The sequence below is a fragment of the Arvicola amphibius genome, chromosome 3 (genome assembly GCF_903992535.2).
Source record: "Arvicola amphibius chromosome 3, mArvAmp1.2, whole genome shotgun sequence".
NCBI classification, from domain to species: Eukaryota; Metazoa; Chordata; class Mammalia; order Rodentia; family Cricetidae; genus Arvicola; species Arvicola amphibius.
Window position 1 is genome coordinate 187,423,793 of NC_052049.1, and position 16,645 is coordinate 187,440,437.

At 53.4% G+C, this 16,645-nt stretch overlaps 1 protein-coding gene across 1 annotated transcript; it reads right to left on the reverse strand.

The window, feature by feature from the left end:
- Nucleotides 1-631: 631 nt before the first annotated feature.
- Nucleotides 632-15,594, reverse strand: Pomgnt2 (protein O-linked mannose N-acetylglucosaminyltransferase 2 (beta 1,4-)). The gene is made up of 2 exons (XM_038322918.1): nucleotides 15,491-15,594; nucleotides 632-2,855 (listed from the first exon to the last, which is right to left on the reverse strand). Exon 2 carries the CDS (start codon nucleotides 2,821-2,823, stop codon nucleotides 1,009-1,011), a length of 1,815 nt encoding a protein of 604 aa, XP_038178846.1. The 5' UTR covers nucleotides 2,824-2,855; nucleotides 15,491-15,594; the 3' UTR covers nucleotides 632-1,008.
- Nucleotides 15,595-16,645: the final 1,051 nt, after the last annotated feature.

Consider the following 16,645-nt stretch of genomic DNA (forward strand, 5'->3'; position numbering starts at 1 on the left):
AGCCTGTGGTCGGGTAGGTCATGGGCCCCAATGGGGAAGCTGCTGTTAGGTTTTATGGACGTGAACACCCATGAAACTGTCTTCTCTCACGCCTGTCAGGGCTGCCGTCAGCTTTGGGAGGGCTTCCCTTTGCGGTGGCCCGCAGTACCTGGAGACTGAAGCCTGGTTAAAGTGCTGGGGATAAGCGACTGTGGGACGCCCATCCGTGGGGCATCGACCTCAGTCTCTCCAGGGGACACCAAGACGCAGGGGATGACGGATGGCGACTTCTTGGCGTTCTCGACCTCACAGCAGCTGCGATGACCAACACAAGATGGGGTCCAGCTCTACCTCATCATGGAAGTGGGATGGGTTAGTGGATGAAGGGAGACATTTTCTTCAGTTGGGTGGCCGATGGCAAGGCCTGTGCAAACAGACCCTCTTCCGCGTGCTTCTAGGAAACCCTAACAAAACTCATTGGCTCAAATAAAGACACACACAAAAGGACACGAAAATAGGAGGGGTGGGCTGGATAGGAAAGTTTAACAGGGTGAAGGGATTGGAATGTCCTGTATATATGCATGAAAATGTCATATGAAACCCGTTACGAGGTATAACTCATATGCTAATATGACATTAAAAAAGACGACCATAGATGTTCATCATTTAATGACTGCTCCAAACACACCTGTCACTCAGCTACAGATGAAATTCACAGAGACCATCTGCCTAGCCCACCAACCACACGACCACCATTTCTAGAAGCCAGGACCCGTACCATGGCCACGGCAGGAGACAGCGGATCAATTAGCAAGAGCTGATCCCTGGGACCTACGGGTGCTTCCTCCTCACCACAAAGGAATTTCCCCTCAGAGTGGCAGAAGGGGAGGGCACCACCTCTTTAGGGCACACCCGCAGCAGTGAGAAGCCCCTGGGAGAAGGCCTAGCCCAGGCCCACTCAATAAATAGGTAAGTCATCACCACAGTTGCCAGCAGGGCTGTGGACCTGGGAGAGCCGCGGCCTAATAGCTACGTGTTGCACACCAGGACATCTGCGAAAGGTCCCAGGAGGCTCCTGTTGAAGATGCAGCGGACCCACACCAGGTAGGTGGTAAAAGGTCTGATGTTCTCCGTGAAGGTGTGGTTCTGCAGGGTCAGCATGTACGGCGTGTACGTGTTCTCACCTTGCTCCTGCAGCCACACCTCATACCTCACCTCCTTCACTTTAAGGAATCTGAGGTTCCACGGCATCTGCCAGGACACAGACAGGTGGGCCTCGGTGGCGCCCTGCACAGACGCCTGGCATCGAGCCTCCTGCACCTTGCCTGGGTACAGGCTGAATGCCCACTTCTGCCTCCGCGGTCCCGGCCGGCCCTTCACTACACGCTGAATGGATTGCATGAGGGACGGGATGTCCACTCTGGTGTCCTGGTAGATTCGGAAGAGCCACTCTGGGTTCCGGCAACAGAGATGCCGGGGGACCTCTCGGCTCTGGAGGATGCGGGCCTGCTCAGCCCGGTCCAGGTGGGTGATGCCCCCTTGGTCCCAGGGCCGCTCGGGGTGCGTGACTGTATTCTCCCGTACCATGTTTCTCCAGGCTACGTACTGCAGGTCCATGCCAGGCAGGGTGGCCAGCGTCTTGTATGGGGTGTAGTGGTCAGGGTTGACAGCGTAGGGGAAGAGCTCAACCACGGTGGACCCACGGGGCAGGAAGAGGGCTGTGACCAGCTGGGCACCGTGCATGCTGACTAGCATGGAAGCGTTGCTGACCAGCCGCACCACGTCTGCAAAGCTGTGGTCCTCCAGCGACACCGTCACCGTCTTCATCTGGAACTCTTGCGCTAGCTCCAGCAACAGCTCCGCCTCGTTCAGGATGAGTCTGTTCTGGGTGCGACTGAAGACCAGAATATATTCCTCGCCCAGCGGCGCCCCTGTGTGGCTCACGTTCAGCTTTTCGATCATGAACCGCGTGAACTGCCGGATCTCGTGGCCAGAGACGAGGATGTTGGCCTTTGGGCCTTGGGGCTGGACAAAGCCATACTGGTACCAGGTGGTGACCTTGGACAGGCCCACAAAAGCGTGGGAAAAGCAGAGCAAACGGCCCAGCGTCTTGAGCTGCGAGCGTAGCAGCGGCTGCTTGGGGCTAAGGAGTTTGTAAAGGTCAAAGTGGGCGCCCTCACCCCAGCCCTCCATGAAGAAGAGCCGGGCTTCTTGGGCCAGACCTGGGAACTGCCTCAGCGTGTAGAAGAGGGGGAGCAGGTCGTCATGGAAGACATGCATGAGGTTATCGGGGTTGAAGCGGTTGGTGATGAGGGCCACATCGGGCACAAACACTGGCTTTGGCAAGAAGCGCAGGGCTCCCGCAGGCAGCTCCACAAAGTTGAAGTACTGGGCGTTATGGTCCTCCACGGTGGACAGGTCCAACAGCGCGGGCTGGAAGCGCCGGGCGCCCAGATTGGGCAGCATCATGGATGAGTTGCCATGGAAAAAGATGAACTCTTCGATGTCATTGGAGTAGCAGAGCCACTTGAAGCGACAGATGCGATCCGTGTGGGTGCGGCCAGTGCACACCATCTGGGTGCCACCCTCCGTGAGGATCTGCAGGGCCTTTGGGTAGTCAACCCTCAGTCCCGAGACCGGGTCCAGGGACTGCTGCCCGAGGGCCAGCTCTTCCTCTAGGGCGGCTGCATGCTCGCGCAGGCGCACATGCTTCCACAGAACGGCAGCCAGAACGGACACCAGGAGGGCATTGAGCACCGCAGAGAGGTGCATCCTACAGCCACCAGGGTTCTTAGGGAGATGACGACGGCTGGGCAGTGCCACAGCCCGGTGGGCTTCACGCATCCATCCCTCTGTGTCGGAGGACAAGGAAGAGCCTGTGGAGGGAGAGAGGAAGGAGTCAGCCCAGCCAGGCACCTCAGCACACTCTGCCAAGCGTTCCCACCACAGCGGCTTCAGCAAAGCAGTTGTGAGTCAAAATCACAAGTCCTAGGCTGTTTAAATCTCATGTGTTTTCACGGGCACATGTGTGCACGTGTGCTTGGAGACCAGAGGCCAACATCACGTGTTTTTCCTTGACCGCTCTACACCTTGTATTTTTGGGACAGGGTCTATACTGAACCTGGTACTCACTGATTCAGCTAGACTGGCTGGGCAGCGATCTCCAGATCCTCTTGTCTCTGTCCAGTGCCAGCATTTAGAGGTAAGTAGATTATTGAGTCATCTCACCAGCCCCAGGGACCATTTGTTTAGATGAGTTACCCTTCTGCTCACGCCGGCGTCCCTTGGCTGAAGAGCTGGGAGGATGAAGACGGCTTTTCAGCTCCGGATGAGCAGCCCGTGTGTTAAGTAACATCCTCCCTTTCAGCAGCAGCAGCTTCCGGGATCTGCTCTGCTTTACCATAAAGCACCGTGTGGTATCAACAGCCTCTGAGGACGCCAGAAGAGAGCTATGACGGAAGGACATTACCACCACCAGAGCTCTGCAGAACTTCAGCAAGGTCCAGGTTTGGGGCCAACATCTGTCTCCAAACAGAACCCCTATATTGGGGATGGAGTGGTCATTAGACAGTGCCAGCACCGAGTCACATTCAAGGCCAAGTGCATTCATTCACTTGGTCCCGGTGGCCTTTCTTTTGGGATTCAGGCATTCTAGAAAAAGCACACATTCAGCAGCCCTGTCGCAGGCTTTGGGGTCAGAAGTGACGCGCTGCTTGAAATCCCAGTCCTGGCACCCAATGCTTTTGGATGCACACAGGAGTCATTTCGTTCAGTTAGGATCCCTGACAGGTGAGGCCTCCAGTGCAGGAAGTGGAAAGGGCTGGGACACTTGATGAAGGGCCACACAAACCACGTGCATTCTGAAGCACCCCGGGTACACTGCTGCCATCACGATTCAGAGCCCAGGCTGGCCAGTGTAAGGCAGGTACTGTCCCTTCCCATCGATACTACATGAAACAGGGTTTTAAACCCAAGCACAGGAATCTTTCCAAAGAAGACAGAGGCCAGCCAGTGAACATGGCCAGAAATCACCCGACCGAGGTACCCTGGCCTGGACCTCCAGGTTAAGTCAGCACAGGGTGCTCACCTCCATCTATGCCCGCTCTTCCTAAGGGTTCCTCAGTATGTGCACACTTCTCTGAGCCACCGTGCTGAGTCTCCTGGGACCCAGAGGAGGCAGAGACATGTGACTCTCGGGGTGTGGAGAGCTCACCTCTGGAGCCCTGGCCCAATCCAGTGACATGCTGCCAAGAGGGACCAGTCAGACTGGGGGGAAGCCAGTTCGTGTTCCTACCCAAGGGACAGGAGGAAAGGGATGTCCCCTGGCTGCCAATGTCAACCATGAGCAAACTGGCTTGAGGGCACAGACAGTATGCCCAGGATGGCACAGCAGGGGACCCTGGTGATGTTTCCAAGTCTGCCGTGACAGAGCTTTCTTCATCTTTGAAGCCAGACTCAGTTGAGGCTCTGTCTTCTCATAGACAAGCACATGCTGGGAGGGCACAGCTTTCTGAGTGATGTGCTCAGCAGAATGATGCAACATCCATTTCCCTGTGGACCCTCCTAACGTGCATATATGAAACTGTCTCCCTAAGACACCCCTCATCTCTCACACATACAGCAAACCAACCACCTAGACACTCAGCAGCTTGACACAAGTGCCCTCTGCTGGACAGAAGCAGAACTGCGACAGTCTTAAATTGAAAGTGGGAGATTAAGGGAGACAGGACTTGGCTGTTTCTGGGCCCTGGGAAGATGAAGGGTGTTTCTAGCTAGATGTGAGCACCCATCCCATGGCCTGCCAATATGGCACTGGTAGAGGGCAGGACAGACACAGAATGTTCCACAGAATTCACTGGGCACGTCAGGGTCTCATGTTACCCTTTCAAGGGGAAAACCGTAACCTGCTGAACCGTGTGGTCTCAAGCACGGGGTGGACTGACTGGGTTTCAGCCAACTTTGTCACTTATAGTCAGGCAGCCTGAATCACGGCTGAGCGACTGGAACCTAATGGCTGGAACTGTGACACCTTGATTAGGAACCTACACTCCTCCCTGCTGGAACCGTGGGCAGCTACGGCTATGTTGGCTTAACCTTTCTGACTGCCTTCCCTCCCTGCTCTCTCTCAGGTGAACCGGGGTGGAGGACGAACAACGGACTTGCTCCTCATCCTTGCTTTAAATATCCTGGAGGTCTTATAGTGGAGTCCCCATTTTGTCACCGTGGAGAAGCCAAGGTGTGGGGCAGTCAGTGGTCACAACATCCTTCCCATCTTTCCCATATTCTCCTGCATCTTCCCACCTCCACCCCAACTGCACTGTAGCACCCTACTTAAGCCAGTAGGACCAAAAGCTTTCGAAGAATCAGAGGCAGGGGCCACTGATTCCATCCACTGTCCCTAAAATCCTATGCTGGTTCTTTAGGACCTGCAGGTGAGCATGCTGTGTGAGGACCGAAGGAGACACCCCACCTTCTGAGCCCCAGTGCCTAGAGCCTCCCATCAGACGGGGTCTGGACAGGATGGAGGGGCTGTGATGGACAATTTAGAGAGAAGGAAGAGCCTGCTGTCTGTAGACTGGGCAGGGCCACCACGTGCATCCTGAACACAGCCCTCGAGCCTGGACCTGCTCAGTGTCTTAGCGTTTGTAGGCACTCATGACAGCTACGCCTAAAACCCTGCCTGTACCACACCAGGCTTTCAATAGAAAAATGAACCCCAATTCAGCAAAAAGCCCCTCCCACCCTACATATAAGAAGCCTATACTTGTGTAAGTCTCCCAGACTGCTGGCTGGGTGTGACTTCTCCCTGCGGGAAGGAGGTTAAGTCCAAAGAGAAGGAGGCCAAGGTCCCTGCAGTTTTCCCAGCCAGGTCTTGCTATGGAGACAGTTTAAAAGCAAGCCTGGCTGAGGGCAGACAAGTTCAGAAGGGCAGCTCCAATCTAACACTACTCTAAGAAATAGCCCCAGAACTTTAAATTGACTCTGTGATCCTGTCCCTCCCTCAGCAGAAGTGGCTTCTGGGACACCTCCCCTGCTCTGCTGAGGGGGTAGAGAGGACTGTAAATAAACTTGTGTGTAAACATGTGAGGGTGTGTGTGCACACGTGTGCACATGCCTGTGGAGGCCACTTGTGGACAAGCACATTCCTTGATGGCTCTCCACCTTGCTCTTTTTAGATGTTATGTATTTCTGTTTGCATGTATGTTTGTCTTCATGTATTTTTGTTCATCTGCATGTATGTTTGTCTGCATGTATGTATGTATGTGCATCCTGTGAGTACCTGGTGCCCCCGGAGGCCAGAAAAGGGCACCCAATGCCCGGGAACTGGAGTCACAGGTGGTTGTGAGCCGCCACGAGGGAACTGGGAACCAAACTTGGGTCCTAAGAGCAACAAGTGCTTTAACTGCTGAGCCATCTCTCCAACCCCACCTTATTTTTCTTTTTGGAGGGGGGAGTGGCGTCTCTTCACTTAACCTGGAGCTCACCAATTTGGCTAGCCAGCAAGCTCCAGGGATTTTCTTGTCTGGCTCCCATCCCTCAGCCCCAGCACTGGGGTTACGGATGTCATAAGTCACCATGGCTTTTAATGTGGGTGCTGAGAATTCAAATTCAGGTTACTTTACTCAAGGGACCCAGACCCCTAGAAATAACATGGAAAAGACATTTACTATGGAAGGAAGGCACAGTACCAATGGCTTGGACTGGGTCATTTTCAGCCCCTTTCCCTGTTGTGGGGGACCCAAGCGAGAGGCCTTCTTTCCAGGAGAGGTGAGATGCCCAGGTGAGGCAGAGTGTGCGAGACAGACCCACCCTCATCTCCAGAAAGAAGTCAGGCTCTCGATGAGACCCCGTGGGCAACTTGACAGGATCTGGAATCACCAAGGAGACAAAACATGCCTGCTGAGGCTGGAGCTGTGTCCTGAAGCCTTTCATGTGGGGGCAGGCCCAGCACTGAAGATGATTAACATCAGCAGGGTGTGCTAACAACAGAGGGACGGACACCAGCCCACAGTGCTGATGTCTACGGTGGGGGGGGAGGAGGGTCGGGGAGCGGAGCAAGTGAACCTGACTGTCCACTCATCTCACAAGTCAGTATGTGTGCGTGCATATATATGTATACATGTACGCCTGTGTATATGCACATGTAAATTTATGCCTAAAGATATGTAATTTTATGTGATATATCGAGTGTGCGCATTTTTATGGAACAGAATCCAAAATCTTAAGAGAATGCCAGACGGGCAATGAGCTCTGCATTGGCCAAGTCAGTGTGTGTGTCGGACAAAAAGGACGAATGACATCCCTGACCTCCAAGTTCTCCCTGAGACTTAGAGCCCCTGTGACACCCAATGTGATGCAGTGGTCACGGCAAGGCACATGTGCGGCCATCACCGCAGGCCATCCTCCTCCCTGCAGACATCAGGGAGGTGAGCCATTGGTAGGGAATGCAGCTTCCTGCTAATTTTCCTCTGACGATCCCTCTGCTTTACGGTACCAAGGGGCTAGCCCATAATAGTCCCCAGAGGAAGAGCCAGGTCAGGTGGGTACAGAAGCTCACGGCCTGGGCTGGTTCCTTCTCCTCTTCAAACCTCTCTCCTTGTCTAGGGACTTGGGTGCTGTCTAGTCTGCTGTTAGTTAGAAACCTTAATGGAAGTGTGGTGGAAGAATTCAGTTTAGTGGCTCGGCCAGAACAGAGCTTGACAGAGCAAGATTCTGTGTCCACAAAAGCCCTTAAGTACAGGCAGGCATAAGGATGCTGACACACTCAACAGCCCAGCAGTGAGGGTGAGATCTCGTGCTGACAGGATCACCCATCAGCCTGGACATCGACCATGGGCACAGGCTCTGTTTCCTGAATGCCCCAGCCCCAGCCCATGAGTCATCACCTCTGATATGGAGGAAGTGCCCCAGGATTCCTAGTCAGGACACAAACTCACAGATCAGAAGCCAGCAGGGAAAGTCAAGTCAGGACAGACCCATGACCTGCTCCAGGGCCTGGGATGGGGGAGGGGACAGTTAGAGCTCAGCTTGCTGAGAGCTTGGCAGGACCACAGTCGCCATAGGCTGGTGGCTTACGTAGCAAACTTACCTCCTTACAGTCCTGGAGACTGGAGGTCCCACATTAGGGATCCTGGGCCCCAGGAAACACAATTCTGCCTCTCATGGGACTCCTCTGTGTCCCACAGATAAACTGACAAGCCCTGGTCTGTAATGGCAACCACACAAACTGAGAAGACGGGACAGGGCAACGGCCTCCCACCACCTGGCAGAATCAGGTGTGCATTGTTCATAAGCTCTGGTCCAAAGGCGGCAGCCCCAGCACCTGGGCTCCAGCTGCTGGACTGTAAGAACAGCTGTTCACCTGTGGCGCCCCCCAAGAGCTGGGCTGCTGACAAGAGGGGTCTGCCAGCTCCTGCTGGGCTAGGCTTGCACAAGAGCCAGAGGCCCAGTCCAGGAGGGGTGGTGGCAGGGTTCCACACTAACGTCACAGCAATCTGACTTTTTAGAAGCTGTTCAGATTTGTAGCTGAAATGGTATAATCCTTACTTTGACACCGCGAAATGTTTTTGGCCTGGATGCAGCATGCGTTTATTAGCGCTGAACTATGAAAGCTCTGGGTAGCACACAGATGTCCCCGTCGCTCTGAGTGGGTAAACTCAAACCTACTCCACAGGGTCAGGCTGGCCCTCAGGACGATCTCTTCCAACTTCTTCCACTTCCCGTTTTCTAGGTAGTTACATGATGGTTGTATGTGCACCAAAACTACATACGAGCCTAAGGCCGAGAAAACTTGCACATTTAAAGCACACTGGACTGTCTGGGAAGGGAATCATTCCTTCAGTAAGACGCAGGCAGCCCACGTGCCCTTGTAACACTTAGCAGTTAACTACAAAGGTGCACTGAGCAGTTCTGAGGTGTTGGGTTCCCCTGGAGCTGGAGTAACAGACATGAGTGTGTCAGCAGACCTGGCCGGGATCGGAACTCGGATGCTCTGCGAGAGCAGAGCAGGACCCTAACCACTGAGCTATCTCTCCGCCTTCACCTAGGAAACATCCTCTTGAACTCAGAGCTGGGAGATGTGAGCCCTGTATCAGCAGCAGATGTGGCAATGAATGCGCTTCAGCTCCTGAAGGAAAAACTCCAGAGGCCCAAGTTCCTTTGCTCTGTGGTGTGAAGGGTGATGAGCCCTGCCCCGCTTGTGCAGATGGGAGGAATCAGGTGAGCTGGAGGTGTGCTCAGCCTCCCCTGCTCGCCTGCAACCCTCTCACCAGGTACGATTCCCTGGTGATACAGACATCTGCTCACAGCTGGTGTCCACCTTCTCAGCATGAATGAGTCACCAGAAGCCTAGGGCCTCCTCTCTGGAGTCAGAGCAGCACCACCGTGTGGTCACACACAGGGTTGCATACAGTACACAAGGCACGACGAATAGGATATTACAAGTTCTTAAGGTGAAACCACAGGGGGGAAAAACTCAATTTTTCGTTATTGCTTTTTTGTTTTTCAAGACAGGGTTTCTCTGCATAGCCCTGGATGCCCTGGAACTCTCTGTGTTGATCAGACTGGCCTCACACTCAGAGATCCACCTGCCTCTGCCTCCCGAGTGCTGAGATTAAAGGCGTGCGCCACCACTGTCTGGCTCAAAAACAATTCTTACTTACAGGGACTACCAAATATCCATGGACCCCAAAATACCCATGTCAGGCAGGACTTAGACCCCATGTGAGACAGAATCCATCAAGATGCCCATGGTAGGAGAGACAGTTAAAAATACCAGAGAAATGCCCAGCACACACAGTTATAGCAAGAGACCCAAAGACGCTCTGCCTAGAGGTGAGCGGGTGAGTTCTGGGCAAGGCGTAGAGGGGTGTGGGTTGGTAGTGAACACCCCGTCCCTGTGTCCAGCTCTCCTGACCGTCCAGCAACCATGAGAACGCTAAGATTTGGAGTTCCTTCCCCACCTAAGCACAACTCAGTGAGAACATCAGGCTTTGCTGTGGAGACAGCAAGGGGATGAGGCTGCCAGAAAAGCTGGCTTCACAGCCTCAAGGGAAACGTGCAAAGCCCTTTGTAGGCAAGCCACTTGGTGGCGGTCGGACATCCGGGGAATCTGCAACCCTGCCTTGGGTGATGACAGCCTCGGCTTGGGCTTCCCTTGGTCTCACTATTGTGATGTCACTCTCTGCCTCCTCTGTCCTAACGATGACGACACTATTGTAGCTAAGAGCCACTGGCTCATCACTGGGGCGGGGTCCTCTGTTTCACCAGTGACAATCTCCATTTATATTATATTGTATTGTATTATATTATATTATATTATATTATAGACGGTGAAAGAGAAGGGAGGGCAGAAAGCTGCTCAAGCACACATGGACTTCAGGATGGGACCCTGGCCCATGGGCTGGCCCTAGTGTCTGCTGTCTGCAACCACTCCGCCTCACAGGGAAACAACTTCAACTTACAAAAGCTGCAGAGTATGGGAGTCCCCTCCCCCCATCTAGATTCTTCCCAAGTCGGCACATTTATCACGCCCCGTCACAAACTCTTTTCTGAACTATTTAAAAATAAGCTAAATGCCAGGTAGGGCGGCATATGCCCGCAAGCCCGGCATCTGTGAGTGGAGACAGGAGGATTCAAGACCAGCCTGGACACCCACCAAGGCCTTGTCTCTAAAAACAACAGCAAGCAATCATTCTGGTGACGTCTTTCCTGACAGCCATAACTACAAGAGAGAACATTACTACTGTAAGGGAACATTGTTCTCTTATATAATGCAATTAAGAAAATGAATATCGATGATACTGTTTTCCTCCATGGTCCTTATGCTGTGTCCAAAATCCAGGCCAGGATGACGCGTCCGATCTTTCACCTCTACCTGGGGCAGCTTCTTGGTCTGAGTTTGTTTTTAAGTTAGGAGTGTTCTGCCTGCTTGTGTTTACGGCACCCATGGAGGAGAGGGTGTTGGAGACTCTGGAACTACAGTTACGGATGGCTGTGAACCACCATGTGGGTGCCAGGAATCAAACTCTGGCTATCTGCAAGGGAAACCAATTCTGTCAGCCTCCAGCCATCTGTCCAGCCCCAACCTTCAAAGTTTTTAAGCTAGATGCGTATTTCTAACGTGTGCCTCAATCCGGGTTTCTCTTTCTAAACCAAGCTCAGGATATGCACTTCTGCCAGTAATCAGCCTGCACACTTGACCCCTGAGTTCACTCTGTGAATCTCTGTGAGACATTCACCCCGAGGCAGCCAGAAGGTTGCTTACTAGAAACTCTAGCCTCTGTAGGACACTTACAGGAACAGACCCTGTCCCTGGGAAAAGGAAGACCCAGGAGCCCTGCATCCGAGGGGTAGGATGCAATTCTTCTACTCATGTGGCCCACAGACGCATGACCCAGAATTCTTCCAGTTGGGCCTAGGAACTCATGTTTTGATGCAACTTCCGGATGATTCCACCACGTGCTGAGTGTTGACGCAAAGTTCTGACACCACACGGTTCTGCAATCCTCTGAAGGAATTTCCATCCAGCCACGAGGAAATGAGGGATCCAGTCGAGGAGTTACCGCCCTGGTACCAAAGGCTAACTCTGCTAACACGACATTCAAGCTGAAGTTCCAGGATAGCAAAGCCTAAGACAGCTTCCAAACTTTCTAGAAAAGCTGCCCCAACCTAATCTTTCCTGGGAAGACACCACTACTTGTGGGGTGAAGTGGAGCAAAATGAGGCCGGGGAAGAGAAGGGTATCCTAAAGTGCAGGGCACTGGCAAGGCCATGTCATCCTGCTGGCCTGTCGAGAAGACAGGCCTCTTGAAAAAGATGCGCATCTCTAGGTCCTTATAATAGCTGCTGCCATCACCTGCCTCAAAGCTCTGGAACCCAACCTAACTGTGGCCCCTTGTGAAGCCACCTCGGGATGTGCCACGATCCCTGCTCAAACCTCCACAGTAGGGCCCTGGGTATGGTTCGTCACTGGCAAGCCGGCAACCACAGAAAGCTTGCATTGCAATAGCAGCAATGGCGAGCGTAGGCAAGCAAAGGGTCCTGATCTCCGTCCTGAGGAGATCAGGCTCAGGTCCACGTGCACACTGCACGGCAAGAAGGGGCCTGCACCAAGGAAGGTCTGATTTTCTGATAGACACATTGGGCCTGAGGGTGTGTACCAGAGAGAATGTGAGAAGCCATGGAAAGTGAAAGATTTACCCATGCCTGGCATGGTGCAAAGGGCCAGCAACTACCACCAAGGCTAAGGCCAATGCTACTACCGCCTCACTTCTGTAACTGCGCAGGCGCGGTCCTGAGCCAAGGTCCAGGGCAACGCTACTACCGCCTCACTTCACTTACTGCGCAGGCGCGGTCCTGAGCCAAGGTCCTTTCCTGAATGCCTCACAGAGCCTTCCAATGCAGGCCTGGGGGTTCGTTTCTTTGCTTTCCTCTCCCCAACTTCCTTTGGTGGCGCTGGGGGCGGGGCTCAAACTCAGGGCTTCCTAGGCAAACCACTGAGCTACAACCCCAGCCCTTAATTTCCTCCCGATATGAGAAAATCGCACCTTAAGGGTAGGTTACATGCTTAAGGTCTTATAGCCCAAGCAAGGTCATCAGGTTGTGAACACGCCTGACTTCAAGGGTCATTTTTAAGTCCCGCAGCTGCGCTTCATCATGTCTGACAGAATCTCCAGCGTTAGGTGAGCAGGGTAGAACCCAGAACAGTGAGATTCATGACTCAGGAGCAGAGCAGCTGTGGAAGGCCTGGGAAGCACAGACCCACAGGCCTTCCGTGGTAACTTAGCAACCCAAGGCTTCCCGCAGTAATTACTCTCACCCCGATGCCGGGCAGAGAACACCTGGCTGTGGCTGGCGGTGTAGGAAGAGAGTCTGGGTAGCAAGCTGGGGTGACAGTTATCCCTGCCCTGGTGCTGGGCTGAGAAGGTTCAGCCATCAACACACAATTACAAAACCACTGCCTTTTAGGACTAAAAGAGCCTCTGGAAATGAATTCTCCCAAGTCCTTATTTCACAAGTGAGGTCTCTCAGGCATTCAGGGCCACAGTGGTTGCATGGGGACTCAGCACAGGACTCCCCCACTGACCCACGCAGACCAGGGGTGAGAGCTAAGGAGGCCTTCCCGCAGGCTGCCTCTTCCTAACGCCTCACCTAATCTCACTCAGGGGACCACCTCCTTCAGCATCACCACCGATGGTACAGCAAGACATGAGGTTCTAACCCAAAAGGGTTGCCAAGAGTCCACTGTAAAACCAGAAATGCCCACCGTGGGTCCTAACTAGGTTCCAGGGCAGCAGAAACCACAGACAGCAGAGGAGAAAGGAATAGCGGCTCAATCAGAGATGCCAGGTGAGTTCCAGCCCTGACACTTAGCAGCTAAATAACGCGACGCCAATTCTTAACCATTTCAAACCTCCACTTACTAGTGGTCTGAGAGACGCTTCTACTGCTTCACGGGGGGGTGGGGGGGTGGGGGTGGGGGGTGGGGGGATGGGGGTCGGGGGGTGGGGAGGCAGGTTTGTGGATTCTAAGAGCCAATGGAAGCGAGGCACTGTGCCTACAACTATTCCCACAGCCAACTCTACCACAGCAAGACCAAAACCCGCTTACTGATTCATGTGCCAAGTGCTCTGCTCTGCATGTGTGGTCTTGTCCCTGCGACAAACCTAAAGTAGTTGAATGAACCCCAGTCACACAAGGGCATATGCTGGGGATTGCTATATGGATCATTCAATACCGCAGAGTTATTATGGGATGGGGCTGACGTTCAAACTCAAGCCTGAACTGCAAAGCCATGGCCGCATCTCTGGATTCTCCCTTCCCCTCCAATATCTCATCCAACTTGAAAAGCCCTGGGGATCACTTTAGCAGTTCCCGAGGGAGAGTGTCCCTCCAGTAACCACGTTAAGGTGACTGATAAGGTCCCCTGGGAGTGGAGTACTGGGTAATCTAATCTTCTGGCTCTCCCAATTAGATCCTAAAAGTCTTTGCTTATCACTGCTATTTCAGAAAGCAAGAACCTGCCAACCAGAAGGTTGATTAGAAACTACCGCCCCAGCTACCAGGGAGGACGACGCAGGAGGATCATAGCCTTGGTGAGCCTGGGAAACTTAACGAGACTGAGAAACAAAGCAAAGAGTAGATCATCTGCCCCAACACATGAGGCTTTGGAGGGCGCACCTCAACCGTAGATCATCTGCCCAACACATGAGGCTTTGGAGGGCGCCCCTCAACCGTAGATCATCTGCCCTGAACGCATGAGGCTTTGGAGGGTGCACCTCAACCGTAGATCATCTGCCCCAACGCATGAGGCTTTGGAGTCAACCTTCAGTATTGAAAAACAAACAACCCCCCTGAAGAAGCCCCGACAGTCCAGCATACCAGGATGTTTACAGCCTCGTGAATCCGCTCCACTCCCCTCTTCCTTTCTGTAGGCCCCTGCGGCTCCGAGCTCAGAAGTGACCTGCTACCCATCTCTGAGCATGAGAGACCTAATTTTCACCTGGTTCTGTCATCACCCGGAACTCAGAGCCCTCACGTGAAAGGGTAGGCTGGTTGGGCTCCCCGATCCTGGCAGCCTAGGGGCAGCTGGTTTGTGGAAAAGACAGGACCTGGGGCTGGAACGCCAACCTTTCCTTCTCTACAACTGGTGGTGCCTGCTGCTAACAGGTGAGGACCTAGACAGACAGCCTCGCCAGCATTACCTCCTGGAATCCTCACAGAAGCTCTGCGAAGGTTGGTTTTGTTTTTCTGTTTGTTTGTTTCCCATTCTATTTTACAGAAGACAAAGGAGGGGTCCAGAGAAGACGAGTGAGTTACTTAAAGGGACAAGGCCAGTAAAGGAGCCAAGATTTCAAGGTCCAGCCCCCGAACAATCCAGATATGAAAAATGAACTGTGCTGGTATTACTCTGGCCCATAATCCTAAAGTCGTCTTTCCCAACAGGCTCTGGGAGCTGGCTGACATAAGGTCAGAGGATATTGGCTGCTCATCACTTGCGGCATGATTCTGAAAGGGGTCTCAAACTTTGACCCAGGATTCCCACCAATGCTGAGAAGACGGGGTTCCTACAGGCAAGTCCACCAGGGTCCTCCTTAGTGGCTCTCCCGGCATTGTCAAGCAGGCCAGACAAGCTCCTATCAACGATCGCCCGGCTGGTTCCATACGGAGCCCCAACAGCTGAAGGGTCAGCGATAGGCCGGCCCACGCACCGGTTTCAACGCAGCTAGCGCAGCCCAGGCCCCCTCTCTCACCTCCTCTTGCTCCACCTGTGCCAAATGCGCACCATTCTTCCCCAGGCACCAGAACAACATGTGCGTCCCCGCTGTCAGCGGCAGTGAAGGCTCCAGCGAGGTCTGGAGCGCCACCCGGGCCGGGCTGCACAGGCCCACCACCCCTCCAACCTCCGCGCCTGCTCCAGGCAGCGTCCACCGCCCTCGGTCCTGCAAGCCCGCCGGCCTCCCCTGCAGCCCGGGGCCCGACACCAAGCCCAGCCCGGCCAGTGCCTCACCTGAAACCGGGCTTGGACCCCCGGGCCCAGCTGCGCCGCAGACCCTGCTGCTCACCTGACAGCCCGGGTGTCGCAGGTGTCCACCGTGCGCCTGCCCTGCAGGAGAGCACACACGGGAACCGGAGCGCGTGCGCGGGCCGCGGGATCCGCCTCCCAGGCCTCGGCCGGGACCACCCTTTCGGCTCACGGAATCCTGGGAGTTGTAGTTTTTAAGCAATAGCAGCCTACAGGCACCTAGAAGACCAGAAGCTTCTACGTGGTGTTCATTTTAACCAATCATGGGAGTTCTGATAGTAAGTTTAAATGCCAAACAGATTTTAAGACTTAAAAGGTAAATGTCTAAGAAAACAATGATCTGTGGGGGTAACTTAACTGTACTACACCATACCAAATCTTCAATCTACACTACACCTACCCCATCTCTCCATCTCTGTCTACACTATACCTACCCCATCTCTGTCTACACTACACCCCATCTCTGTCTACACTACACCCCATCTCTGTCTACACTACACCCCATCTCTGTCTATACTACACCCTCCCCATCCCTCACACATGTAGCACGGACTTACAGATGCTTCAATAGAAGCAGCTCAGAGCACTAGTCTGAAATGAGAGAGGCCTGGTTTCTAGGCTCACTCCCCACACTCCATCTGTCTGACCTGGGAAAGCTGCTTGTTTCCTCTTCTGTAAAATGGTGATGGGTGATTACCAAGAAATTGCCCTGTAATAACGTGCCTTGTGCTTTAGATGGTGAGATTGGGGTCACTTTAAATCACCCTCCCTGTCTGGGTCACAGTGGTTTTTACTTTTGTCTGTACACATCTTCAGCAGTCTCTGCAACTCTGCCCTCATTTCGGAAAGAGATGCTCTTAGTTAGCAGGTATGCTGTACAGAATGATGGTTTTCGTCAGGGCATTTTCATAGACTATGCTGTGGATTTACTTTATGCTCACACCCATTCCTCTCTCTCATTTCCCTCCCTCTCATCCACAGTAGTCACAGAGCTACCTTTATGCCCTATATATTATATGTTTAAGCCTACATTCCTCATTTGAGTTGGCGTATGTGATACTTGTCTTCCTGAATCTGACTCTTTTCCCTTAATGTATGTAAAACCAGCACACAGCCAACCCTGGCTCTTCCCTTGTTGAC